The sequence below is a fragment of the Salarias fasciatus genome, assembly GCF_902148845.1.
Source record: "Salarias fasciatus chromosome 7 unlocalized genomic scaffold, fSalaFa1.1 super_scaffold_4, whole genome shotgun sequence".
In the NCBI taxonomy this organism is placed as follows: domain Eukaryota; kingdom Metazoa; phylum Chordata; class Actinopteri; order Blenniiformes; family Blenniidae; genus Salarias; species Salarias fasciatus.
In genome coordinates, this window is record NW_021941229.1 from 16721867 (window position 1) to 16735636 (window position 13770).

A 13770-nucleotide genomic window follows, 5' to 3' on the forward strand; every position below is an offset into this window, starting at 1 on the left:
ATGCAAATGGGGATGACGGCATTCATGTAAATATCCGACTCACACGTGCAAAAGCAGAGAAATACGAGTTAGCAAGCATACAGTACCTCTGAGGTACGCGAGGCCGAAGAGATGGTGCTCCACCAGCCCGATGTGGGCGACCACCATGTCGAAGACGTCTTTACACACTCCCTTGATGTCGCAGTTCAGCTCCAGGTTTTGGCTGTTCAGCAGCACAACACCCACCTTCCTCTGCACTTCCTCCACCTTGCCACGTTTCTTGTGTGAGAAGACAATAAGGACACAGTTGTGGTTAAAAGCTCAAGATAAAAAAATAAATAAATAAATAAAACATGAATGCGGTGGCTTGGAGGGAAGCTACTTCCTCACCATTATTGAAGAGGGAACGGTTAGGGAAACGCATGGCTCACTGGCCATCCTGACAAACTCCGGTCCATGGAAGGTCTGTCATTCAGAAAAGCGACTGTCAGAAGAAACTCATTGGACGTTACCTTCAGATCAAAAAGACTGAAAGAAACCAGAAATTCTCTAAAGCTGAAACACATCAATTTACCACAAACTCTGACAGCTAACCTCAATCTAAAAAGTATGAAGAACCTACCAAATTTGACAAAATAAAAAGGGAAAAAAAGGATTGCAACTAAAATCACCACATTTATAGCAATGTAGTATGCAACAGAGGAAACCATTTTAAAACTCCCCCACAGGTCCCACAAACCATAATAGTGATTAAAATAGTGAGGTCAGACTGAAATACGCATCAGTCAGCAAATTTTTACATCTCGTGAGCACAGCGTCAACAAGTTCGCTGCCAAATAGCTCGCAACGAATTAAAATTATACATACATCATCAAGTATTGCAATATAAACATGGTTCGGGCTACAGGCAGCCAATTGTATGCAGGGAGTTCCCCTTCCAGTGTGAGTGCTGAAACAATGCATTTTGATTGCTCTGCGGACTGGGCTGTGTCATGCCTGTGATAAATCATGTGCGTGGTGGAGGAACCTTTCTCCAAACACATCTTCTTGTTTTTCTTTAAATAGGAGGAAAAAAAAAAAACAAGAAGATGGATTTTCATTCCACAGAAGTGAACAAACCTTCGTCTTGCGGAGCGGCAGCGAGGCGGAGTACAGCGGGTCTTGCAGTTCGAGCATGGAAGGGTGAGAAGGGACCAAGGGGTCGTCCGCTGGGTAGAGGTTGGCCCTGGACAGCCTGTTGGCCAGGTGGGCCTGGAGTCGCTGCACCTCCTCCTCCTGCCTCTGGAGGAGCAGTTCGGCTCCAACCAGACCATCTTCAGCTGCCCGCTCGTTTTGCCTACAGGGAGAAAAAAGACGAAGGGGGTGGGTGTCAGAACAGTCTGATACCGTCTAAAGCTGAGAGAAAAACAACTGTTATCGGTTTAAAAAAAACAAATCACCAAGCAGACTTTGTTTTGCTCTTCCATAACAGAGAGATTTAGAATAAACAACAAGACACGCACAGTACGAAGACGCAAAAAAAGATATTAAAAGCTGCCTGATCTGTTCTGTTCCCATTCTGGGAAACGGAGTGAAAACACGTTTTTTTGCCCCGTGAGCAGACAGAGCAGCAGCAGGCAGTTCAGGTCTGTAATGCCAGAGATTAGAGAGATAGAGAACGCTGAATGTGGATGTCACATCAGATGACCTCACTAGTGAAGCATGGGGCCGACCCTGCTTTGCTTTGCAGCTCCAGCTGTGTGTGCGTGTGTGTGTGCGTGTGTGTGTGTGTGTGGCACAGACGACCAAACAGGACAGGCTTATCTGGAGCTTCCCTGTTTGGTGGAATGTTTTGTGGTGAAGGCACCGATTCTTCAGGAGAAAAATGAGCCGGCTCATGCTGACATCCCAGTTGAAGGCATCAGCCGGCATTTAAGTAAGATCCATACATACAAACTCGATCAAATGAATTATTGGGCTTCCTTTCCAACTTTCATCTCAGAGTGGCCAGTAGCAGAAACCTCTGCAGACTCCCCCATACACTTGGATTCATATTGATTTCATGCAAAATACTAAATATAAATGTAGGGATCCAGCAATCTTTATGGAATTTAGGAATTACATTTTGATTCCATCAGCTCAAAGTTTATTGGATTTATAAACCCGAGTAAAGAAACACAGATTAACAGGGACAAAATGCAACGCGGTCGTACAGGGCGTGCAAGTTTTACCTGCGTCTGAGTGCATTCTGACTCGTCAGTGACAGGGCATCGTGTTCAGATGAAAGCGCCAGCTGGGAGCCGTACCTTCCCGTTTCACCTGGTTTTTTAGCTGGAAGGAAACAAGAACATGAGCGGAACATGCAAACATTTCCTCATAATGACGTAAAAGACGCCCCACTGCATGCACCTGTGGGAGCAGTAGCTGAAGAGGATGTACTGCCATAAAATCAGTTGTGTCACAGTAACAGTATGTACCAACAACCATCTTTAGAATGTACGAGTCTTACTGTGAGAGATGCTTAATAAAGTTCAGCTTTTTTAAACGGAAACTGACTCTTTCTTCATAGACTTGACCCGTTTCCAATTTCAAACTTAAATTCTGCATGAATGTTTCTATTTAGTTATCTACCTAAATATATTTACAGTAGATAAAAACAAAGATATGTGGAAAGTCATTCCTAGCAGTTTGAACCCAAAGAAATATGCATTTATCTTCAGGTTGCTTTGTGCCAGCTGGTTTGAAATGTCCCTCTTAAGACTACGATAGTATTCAGATTGCTTGGATACATACTGATTAGATTTTGCAGATTATTCTAAGAAATATGCAACGAGTTTTGTGTGTTTCTGCTATTTTATAACTGCAACTCTCAATATCTGGCAGTTATTCAACATCACTGAGGGTTTTTGACTTTGTGAACACACGATAAGCTGGTGAACTGAGTATGCAACTGTATGGTTCAAAACCCAACCAGAGATGACAAGATAGGAATACAAGAGCTCATCAGTTTTACTTACGCTTTGCCGTGTAACTAACTTTCTCACAACATAACAGATAAAGTTGTGTATGCATGTACTAAATAACTTCATAACATTGTGCAGTGAGTGAACACACATACGCAAAGAACCTGATGTACTGTATTTCATTGGCAGCACAAATAGCAGCACCTGGTTTGGAAGTCACAAGACAATGGAGCAAGTGCCAAGTCATTTATTGTACTCTTTAAATCAAGCTTGACCGGTGAACTTCAGTTTTAAACCTGCAGTATGCACCCCTTCTGATTCGGCGAGGCAGAAAGGAGGAAATCTGACACAGAGCCAAACATCTCAGTCTCAGGCAGAAAAAAACAAACCACAAAACAAATCAAAGTAACTGATACATACTACCAGTTGATTGAAGTTGCTGCTAGTTTTCAACTTGATTGTATTCACTCTCCCTTCCAGGTATTCACCCGTCATTAGACTAGCCTGTGTAGATACTTTTTGTCTGATCTCATCATATGAAAGATTTATCGCTGTACATGAAGCCGTTTCGAAAATGAAATCTACTTCGCTCTTTTATTTTTTCCGTCTATTGCAGACAAAGGAACAAGAAAAGTGATGTAGGTGCAGCACCTGCCACCTGTTGGACATAACATCAAGCAGTACATCACGTATGACTCCATGAAAAGGGATAAAGGATTCCTCACAGTTGTCCATTACCTTGCCTGTAGTCTGGATCAGAGGAGGTCAATGAGGGGCTTTCACTGGATGAACTGTAATCACTGTGGTACCTCTGGTGGGTGTGGACCGGGTCTGAGAACAAAGAAAGACTACCGTCATGTTTACGATCGCATGCAGTAGTAAACAAAAGCATCAGACATAACCTCCATGCAAATTATACAACCTAAACTGGTTACATGGACTTGGTGTTGCTTTGTGAATGATGTTAAAATGAAGTTGCTTCTTCAATGTCACACAACACAGACATTAACAACAACAACAACAAAAAGTCACTTTAAACAGGACTTGGGACAACGTGTGAACTGACGAACTACTGTTTGCCTCCACTGGAATTCCCTCTGCAAGTAACCTTTTGAGCCAGACGGTGACGTTCACCGCCCATTAAAGCAAAAAGAACACAGAGCAGGTATTAGTCATGCTGTTGGTAAACACTCCTGACAAGAAACAGATGCAACAACACAAGAGAGCAGATTTAGCACAAGTGTCTGTAGGCATGCCTCCTGTCAGGTTAAAGCATTTTTATTGAGGGCGTGAGATTTTGTTTTTGCTTGACTGGGTGAACCGCAGCCAGTAAAGACCGGCGTACCTCAAGTTATTTACTTTTCTCAAAGCAGTGCTTCGGAGACTCAGGAAAGAACTACAATACAGTGGGAAAACAGGGGCACAAACACTGAGTGGAGCCTGAAACGCATCCCTGTGCTCTGCACATTTCTATATCTTAGCACCCAGAACTTGAAAGTCCTGCTCCTCAGTATCAGCTACATAACTCGAATGAATGGCATGCTGCAGTCAACACTCAGGCATTTTAGCTCACAGTTTCACAGTACAACAGAGTTCTCTTTGTAATGATGCACGTCTTATGTAAACATCTCAAGTCAAAAGGCATTATGACCCAGCAGCAACTATATAGTTACTATGTAGAAAGACTGGTCAGACTTTCGCCCGAAAATAGTTCATCATTTCCACTTGCTGGTGAGTCACGGGTTCCTTTGACAGAGTGTCATCTCTGGTAGAAAACACTCGGGTAGAAGAGGAGTTGCTTTTGGATTATTTACAGCCTTTTACCAATGGTCTGACACAGAATTTCACATCTGCTCAAAACCCCAAAGCAAAACATGCAAGCAGTAACCCAGAAAAGCCGACAGTGAAGGCATCTGTAGTTTTAATACATTTTCAGATGTGAAGGGTTCTGTGATGTGTGAGAATGAAACAGCTTGAAGCTCACTTATCTCATGGGAAACAGCCCATTTTTAGATAAGGTGATTCTTGCTCATTGGCTTGCCAGCAAAAAATGAAAATTCATTGCTATGAAACTGAATTGAAAATTGTTTGGGCACAGGCAGACATTTATTGAGCAGGAGTTAAAAAAAAAAACATTAACTGAACTGAACTTCACCAGGTGAGCGTGCAAGAGATAACAACAACAACAAATAAGTAACAGGGTGTGATCTTCATGTTTCTAAAGTGCCTGTTCACTTGACAAACAATTTGTGACAGGTTAAAGTCTTACTCTGATTTTAAGTGTCAAAATCAAAACAAAAAAACATGCGATAACCATTTTACTACTCTTCTTAAGAAAGCAGATTTTGATTCACACTGGCAGTCTGGACTGATGGTCTTTATGTTTGTATAAAGTGAACCATCTATTTGCTTCCTTCTCCTCCCTTTACTTCATCTTTTCATGTGCCTTTGTGCCTCCCTCCTCCTCTCTTCTTGTAAAACTGACACTGCGTGAGCCTTCTGAAGGTTCACAAACAGCTTCTATAAGGTCTGGAAAAAAAAAAAAAAAAAAAAAAAAGACACAACCTCACATTCTGAGGTTATTTAAAGTCTGGTCTGGTGTGCCCAGACAGAGAGGAAACTCCCTTTAAAGCACAATCCCACATGGGCAATACATTACAGAAACCCCTCAAGCTTCTTAATAAGTTAGGAAAATTCCAAAAAATAAATACAAAGATTAGTTTCTACAAAGTGCACAAAAATGCCCATTTGCTGAACTTTTACAGTATTTGACAATGTGAAGAGGAAATGCAGGCAGGCAGTTGATTAAAATGGATCAGAAATTAATCTAATGGTTTAAAGCTTTTCGCAAAAAAAAAAAAAAAAACAACTCTATAATCCTTTCTCCTGTAGCTTTGAAGTCGACGAACCAAAACGTAATACAATTATGAAAATTTGCGAGCTGTGCTTCCACTAACCGCTCTCCTTCGTCTGAAGCAGCAATGTTCTGTTCTGATGTCCAAAGCTGGACCCGCCCCGGCCCAAAGCCACATGATCTGCTGCCAAGTGCCGGAAAAGTCCAATAATGTTAGGAATTCCCTCATCCGCTACGCATGACTCCAATTACAGCCCGTAGGTTCTCTCAGCACAGTTTCTGCTCATTGAAGATTGAAACACCTTGGCACGAAAAGGAGGAGTGGGAGCTCTCCTCGGCGCTGGATGAGGCGGAAGTGGCCAGGTACAAACATGCCCATGCAGACGCAAGCATGCACACCAACAACGTTTAAGTGTTGTGATACAGAGGTTATGAAATGATTTTTTTATTTATTTATTTTTTTTTTTTTTTTGCAGATGTGCAGACACAAGAAGGGCCTGGAAGCGGTGTGTAATACGTGAAACCTGAGTGCACTGACGACTGCTGTGCCATCACTTTCCTGCAGGAAAAGAACAGAAAAAAGTGAGGGAAGAAGGAGAGAAAAAGAGACGTGCGTGCCAAGTAACACAAAGCCTGCGATTGGTTTGTGCCTAATTTGGCTCCATTCAAGCAAAAACTCGCTCGTTTCTGATGTGAAAATATTGAAATAACCCGAACATATAAAATGAAAGATTCTTTCAAATATCAATGTTAGTTTTAACACAACTTTTTTTTTTTTTTTTTTTTTTTAAGGTTATCAACAGTCTATTCTCCAACAAGACAACTTATGTGCCGATTACTTTGAGCTAAGAACTTATCAGAGTAGCGTGTTCAGGAGTGGCACACAATGTTTGAGTTCCAGGGGATTGTAAAGGCTACAAAACATGCACCAGATTTGAAAGAATGCACTCATCTATGGTTTTTAAAATTAGGTCAAAATGGGGAAGGGCTTTGCTAGCGGGGGAACTCAAAACCAGCCTGGAGATTAACTGGCAAAATCCAGAATGAGTTGCGGCCTAATGAGTTCAAAAGTTCTCCAGTTCTAGAAAGCAAACAGTTGGTCAAAGTCCCTGACCCATTAGTTTTGTTTCTAAAAGTGTTCCATTTTAGAAAGGTTGTAAAAAAAAAAAAACATAATATAAAAAGCAGATTTTTAATGTCTGCGTTCCCAAAATTTTGTGTTCACTTGTAAATACAGATTCCAACTGACAGGTAACACAACATAAATATCATTCTGAGCTTCAACTACTCTTTTCGTTTTATTCTACGAATTAAAAAAAAAATAATAATCACAATCAGGCAAAGAGGAGAGCAGGAATAGCTAGACATGAAAAGCCACAGTCAAGGAAAAGAATGCTTGGTTGGTGGCTCGGTCAGCATTAAAAATAGCTGCCAGCAAGGCAGGGAGGCTGGAGGCAGCCACTGCCTGGAAAGTGTAGAGGAGCAGCAGGAGGACAGGAAACAAAAGGTAGGAGATAGTCGATTATCATATGAAACCACTGAACCAGCACTCTCACTAATGGCAGCTAGCAGACCCATAGAGCCACATGTGACTGGTATAAAGCCACCTTGTCTATGGAGACTTTTCGTAGAACTCAATAAGCTCCTGTGGGAAACATAAAGCTCCTGTGGCTGACCTACAGAGGTGTAAAACAATTGTGTTGTGTGTGCTTGGTCTTAGCATGTGACCACACAAAGGTGATTTTTTTCCCAGCTTAATACAGTATTATTCTATATTTTTCAGTTCTTTGCATGTATATGGGTTAGTATCTGCATATTTACAACTGTATGCTTTAAAAAAAAGGAAAAGAAATCCAGGGATTGTATATTGCATGTGTGACAGCTAGCCGCCAGCTAGAATTAAACTGGCCTGTAATTAGAATCAGCCATTTGGAAACCTCTGCACCAGTGACTCATACATTCTGTCTAAACACTGCTGCCCAACCACCACCACTGATATTTCACTCAGGCCAGCACACAGCTCCCATCCCACACGGCAGTTTCACGCAGACACACAACCAGCAGCGAGTCTGGCTGATCAAATTATCCGCTGCTTTTCACCTCGCAGATCCTTCCCTGTTGGACGGGCTTTTGCTGCCTGATGAGTTCACCACACCTCACAGTTTACATCGCAGTGGCACACAGCTGGCTCCATGAAACAAAGTGACTTTCACAACTGTCTCGGTGGGAGAGCAAGAGAACCCTGGACCACTGCACTCAGTATGGCATACAGCCAAACTCAGACATGTCATTGAAATCCCACTATCCTGCGATGATAATAACAAAGTGACTCTATTGTGTAGCCTGTTGCAATTAAAAAAAGAAAGAAAAAGAAAAGAAGCTGCCAAGCCAGGTTGTAATCGGTTGTTTCCTTTTTAGCACGGAATAATGTGAGCGGCAGAGCCGCTCCATAATCCGTTTGTCTGAAACGTGACGACCGTCGAGTGTTCACATCATCCACAGCATGCAACGGGTATAGAGGTTGGATGCTAAAGAGGTAAAACTTCATTCCTTTGAAAGTTTATCTGCTGTGTAACCTGAGATGTGTTCTGTAAATTACTCAAGCACTTTCTGATCTAAACACTATAACTATGCAGCGAGGCCTGAAGACTCAACCAAACACATTTAGTTTCATTACGCAGAGCAGGTGATTCACTGCCTTGTATACTCACCATCCACTGCTTGTCTTAGCACCTGAAGTTTCCTTTGTTTTTCTTTGATCCGGTCGTAAGCGCCGGGGAGCCCGGAGCCGACAGATTGTGCTGAGTGATGGTGAGGCTTCCGACTCTTCAGCTCACCAAAGTCCAGGTAGTGAGTCTCTCTCTCCCTGGATGATCGGAAGGGCGATTTACGTCTGCCTATGGAGTGGGTACTTAAAGCGCTGCTTCCCCTTCGCGCGTCCTCCAAAGCACCAAAACGAAGAGCCTCTGGGTCAATGTACGCCAAATCCACAGAGGAAGCCCAGTTCTTCCTGGCCTGACTCGGCCCCAGTTCCCCACTGTAGAAGGCTAAAGACCTCCGGTCCAGTTCCACAGGTCGGCCTTTTTGCTGGGGGTGGAGTGGGTGCAGGTGGGGATAGGAACGCTGCTGGAGTAAGGGGGGCTTGATGTATAAATCTACGGGGATTTCAGAGTTGGGTAGGGAATACTGTGGGGCTGCACCCTCGTCACCCTTCAACAGATCCTGGAATGGTAGTGAGCCCATGGAACGACTGAGGCCTCGGTTCAGAGACGTTTGCTCCTGAGTCCTGGTTCTGTATCGCTCCAGAACTCTGGGAGCAGCACTCCTTCCTAGGAGCAAGGGAAAAAAAAAATTTTTATTCAACAACAAGAAAACATACAGATTTGAAGAACTTAAAATTCACATATTCTTGAATAAGTAAGCTCCCAATATCCACGAAAAAGTGTTATTAACAACTTCACATGCAGTGAAGACAGAGGTATCCACGGTCAGGGGAGCGATTAACAAAGATTTTAACATGCACTTCATTATACCCAAGTATCACTTCAATCTGGCAACCCATCCCAAGATCATGAACAACACCAAACACGGGACTGTGGATCGTAACACTGCCTGTCTGGCTTTGTCTCAGCTGACACTGCACCTGCTACAGGCCACCCACGATCCCTCTCCTTAAAGACAGGCAGCCACGTTCAATAAACTCTCAGTAAACAATATGCTAGTTCTAACATCCAGTCAGAACTTTTGAACTAAACACTGCTGGCTTGATGGAACAGTTTGCAGAGGTGTATTTTGATCAACACTTTCTTCCACTGGCAAGTTTAACCATACTATAACAACAAGAATTTACTTCTCTCCTTAAAATCAACTTAAAAGTTACTAATTGGCTTGTTTGTTGTGACCTTGACCCTGCTTCTTTAAAGGATTAGAAAGGATTTAAATAAAAAAATATTACCAGCTTCTGTTAAATACCCCCATGTGTATCAATGTAGCAGCTATTAAAGACAAGTAAAATAATTTATTATGCACAATAAACAGCAACATAAATAGAATAAACTCTTCCAATTTCTTACACAGTGTCTTTGTATTTGTAAAGTTTTTTGTTGACTGTCAAAGACCGCTTTTCAGGAAATGTTGCCAATAAACTTCCTTGATGATTTTTCTTTTAAAGAGACAAAGATAAACAGGGTGCAATATTGTGCAAGAGCAAAAACAAGAACGGGAAGAATGTAAGAGCCAAGCGAACGCATGGGGGACGTTAAAGTTCAGTAAAAATGCAGCGTGTGTTGGTTTAATCTACAAAGCATATGCTTGGGAAATACATCAAAGACAGCCCAACTGTCTTCCAGGAACGCAGGAAACTACAAGTGGAATGAGTGAAAAGTAGAAAAAAAAAAGCACATTTTTCCAGTCGAATGTTGTTTTTCTATCCATCCATCAGCTATACGTGGGCTACAGGCTAACCCAGTAAACCCTGGGTGAGAGGTAGGGTCTTTCAGGAGAGGTCACTGACCAATCAAAAGGTCTATTATGTGTATTTTTTGAGAAAGATCATTATTAGCACATGTTTTTTAGATTATATTACAGAGTAAACAGATATAGGGTTTTCAATATTAAAAAAATGATATGCAGTACCCGACGGAGTTTCCCGACCAGCTCTTACAACTGAAAGTGTCTGGGCTACAGTAGGGAAAAAGCTGATCTTTGAGGATAAGGACTGAGTAATACTCTTTGCATGTACTTTCCCTAAGGCTGGCTGGGGCTCAACCAAGGAAACAAAGCACTGATACAAACAGCAGACCAGAAGCTTCACTGGTGACTCCAAAAAATGCAACTGTAATCAATGCCATGCTGTGCTTACATAATCGGGACAGCAGCCATGTTTGTACTCTGCTCTCCGATCCACGGCCTGGAAAAATGCCGGAGTTCTCTGAGAAACCACTGGGAAGATTTGGTCATATTTTCCTGAATTAAAGCCGATTCAAGGTTGTAGAGTGCTGCTCCTTGTCTGCTTTTATTTCTTTCCAACAAGCTCAGAAAGTCAGAATATAAATGCAGAACGGCTTAAATCTTACTCCAGCAACACTAACACAAAATTCAACTTTACCTATTACACCAGCCCAACAGCACAGATTACAACTAAAGTTTCATATTAGTAGTGAAGACAAAAACCATCAAGACAGCTTTTAGTTAGGGACAATATAGGATTCCCTGTTACCAACAAAGAGGACGTACATCCTTGAAGTTAAGCACACTGTGAGATGTAGCCAGTATGGATCATATTTGTTCCAGACAATTCTCTGTCACTCATACAACAATCACAAAAAACTTTTAAAATTTAAAAAAATTGTAGGTGTGTGCGTGAATAACAGCCAACAGATTGTTTTTAGGCCACAGTTTTGAGCATGTCAGTGTGAGTTATTTTACCTGAGGGCAAACCTTTGCCCCTGAGTCGCTCCCGAATCTCTTTACTCCTCTCTGGGAGGGACTCTCTGTCAGTCAGCAGGCCATCCAACTACGAAAAGGTGCCAAGAGTGGAAAAATGGAACAAGAAAGACAAAGAACAGCGGTGAAATGATGTGTGAGGGCAAAGGGGAAACTTTTTTTTTTTTTAACTTAGAGTTGGTCATCTTTAAACATGATTTCTTAGCAAGAGCCTCGTTGTCAGTCACATAATTAAACAAACCTACTGAGCTTTGACAGATCATGTGATAATCTTTTGATCTGCTCTGATATAGCACAATGTTGGCAGAGAAGCTGAACTATACGTGACAAATAATAGACAAACTTGTGTACCTGCGAAAGGCTGCCCAGTACCAGCCGGACCAGTTTTCTGACGTAAGAGAAGGGAGGATCGCCACTGGAGTTTCTGATGTGTTTGCTGCAGATGTCCAGCACCGTGCGCAGCGACATTCGACTCAGTGTAATATCATCACACATGTTGAGGAGGAGGCTGTTTAGGTGCTCCCCCAACTTCATAGGCTGGAGCAGACATGGAATAAAGATAGAAAGACCTTTATGTATGAAAGAGTTAAAAGCTTTACAAGCATCTTTGAAATTGTTTCATGGATTATGTTGAAATTCAAGTCAGAGAACATTGCTGATGAGTGTGAACCCTTGAGTGATGGAAAGTCGAAGGAAAACTTAAGTCCAAGTCATAACGTGTCGAGTCAGTAGGCGGGATTTTCTCACTAATCTGCACAAACTGCGCCAAGTGTTTTACTGACTTGCGAGATAACATATCTGATTTTCTGTATTTTGTCACACGTTTTCCTTTTTTTAAGTTTACGCTCATAGTATTTAAGCTCACTCCAAAAACAAACCTTTTAGTTTAACATAATTCATTTGGAATAAATTATTTATCATGTAGTGTGCATAGAGTTGTAATTATTTACCTGACTTTGGGGAATTTCATAGTCTGCTCCCCAGAACAGGGTCATACCCAGAGAGTACATGTGCATCTGTGAAGAGAAACATGTGTTAGGTTTCAAAAGCTGCATTGTGCTCTTTGTGGTTTTGGTTGATTTAGATAACCCATCTTACACACAAAGAGAGAAAAGGTACATCCCTTTTGAGGTTTGATTTCATTCAGAATATAAACTGGCAAAAAAGCTTCCAAAGTATCCAGCCAGACTGCCTGGTTTGAAAAAAGAGACAGACTTATGCCTGAACAACTGCTGGAGAGTCATAAAAGTTCTATTCATCTCCTTTTTTTCTTTTTCTTTTTGGAAGGAAAAAGACAGGGGCTTTCAGCCTAAATCCAAAAACATTTTTCCATTTTCCTCTCCTTATTAGAGTCCACTCAGTGCTTGGGAGAGGAATCGTTTCCTCTGAATGTTGGGCTTGGTAAAGGAAAGAATAATTCAGGGATTGCCAAAGAATGCAATGTTGCCTTCAAGGTCTTTTAGGAACAGACTTCCAAGTGCAGATTTAAAGGCACACTAACGCTTCCAGAAAACGTGGAAACTTAACAGCAACAATACGACTCCATATGTTGAGAAAGCAAAAGGAAAATCGTGGCGCTTTTGCAGCTGACGTATGTTTACCCACAGCCTGATAATGAAGGAAACAGATTATATATCCTGCACTAAAATAACTCGGCTTGGGAGGCAGGCCCAGGGCTGGAAAACTGACTCAGCACAAAACTGTTTTGAGGTCTGTGGGGCTGTGCCAGAGATGGGAATCCAGTCATGCAAGCTTTTAGCTCTTCTACCAGAGGGGCAGAGTTGAAATGAGGGGGCGTGGTGATCCTGTGCATTGCGGGTGATATATACGCTCATGGCTTTAGAACATAATTCAACAAGGACAAGTTCTAACTGTTGTTGCCTTGTGAGTGATCTACAAACACAATTTAGCTCATTCAGGTAGCCGTACAAATATAGAACTTCAGGAGTACCAAAACTGAGAAAATCAGCCAATTAAACGTATCAAACAACTTTTAAAAATATATGGTCAATAGAAGCAAAGAAATAGATGTAGTGCACACAGAAAGTCAGCTTCACATGTCATTTGCCTTTTCTTTGAAACTCTGGATGTTAGTGAATGCGCTGGTTGACTTTCAACAATTTTCTTAATAGTGATAAATTGTTATTGGTTGGAGCAAATTGAGAATTTCAGCTATGTTTACAACCAAAACGACACATACTGCACTTCTAGAGCTATTGAACAATGCTTTTGAGTTTCTGCTGTTTGTTTAATCTCATGCAAGGACACGGGTCAACACTACATTCCTCCAACAGCTTTCACATCGTTTAACTGACTGACGAGAGGTGATAGAGGACGTAAAGGCTTTCAACACTTCAGGTTAGCTAAAAGGAATGCACACAAGTCAGACTTCCAACATTTATCTCCAGTTTCACACGTTTTTTTACATCATGTCAATCAAATAATTGAAAGCTTCAGGACATACATCAATTCAAACACAAATTGAATGGACAAAACATTTTGGGATCGGCAATACAAGCAAAAGCTTCTGTCAACACACAAGCAACATAA

The 13770-nt window shown here is 41.7% G+C and overlaps 1 protein-coding gene across 5 annotated transcripts in view; it reads right to left on the bottom strand.

The window, feature by feature from the left end:
* ptpn13 (protein tyrosine phosphatase non-receptor type 13) overlaps positions 1–13770 on the bottom strand; it is a 39133-nt gene that overhangs the window by 15179 nt on the left and 10184 nt on the right. For all 5 annotated transcript variants that reach the window (XM_030084781.1, XM_030084782.1, XM_030084780.1 and 2 more), the window contains exons 4-12: positions 12171–12236; positions 11572–11757; positions 11203–11290; positions 8487–9104; positions 3660–3752; positions 2190–2289; positions 1099–1315; positions 370–444; positions 87–258 (exon numbers count right to left, since the gene is read on the bottom strand). In XM_030084781.1, the coding sequence (XP_029940641.1) occupies positions 87–258; positions 370–444; positions 1099–1315; positions 2190–2289; positions 3660–3752; positions 8487–9104; positions 11203–11290; positions 11572–11757; positions 12171–12236 (1615 nt within the window). The remainder of the gene's footprint in view (positions 1–86; positions 259–369; positions 445–1098; positions 1316–2189; positions 2290–3659; positions 3753–8486; positions 9105–11202; positions 11291–11571; positions 11758–12170; positions 12237–13770) is intronic.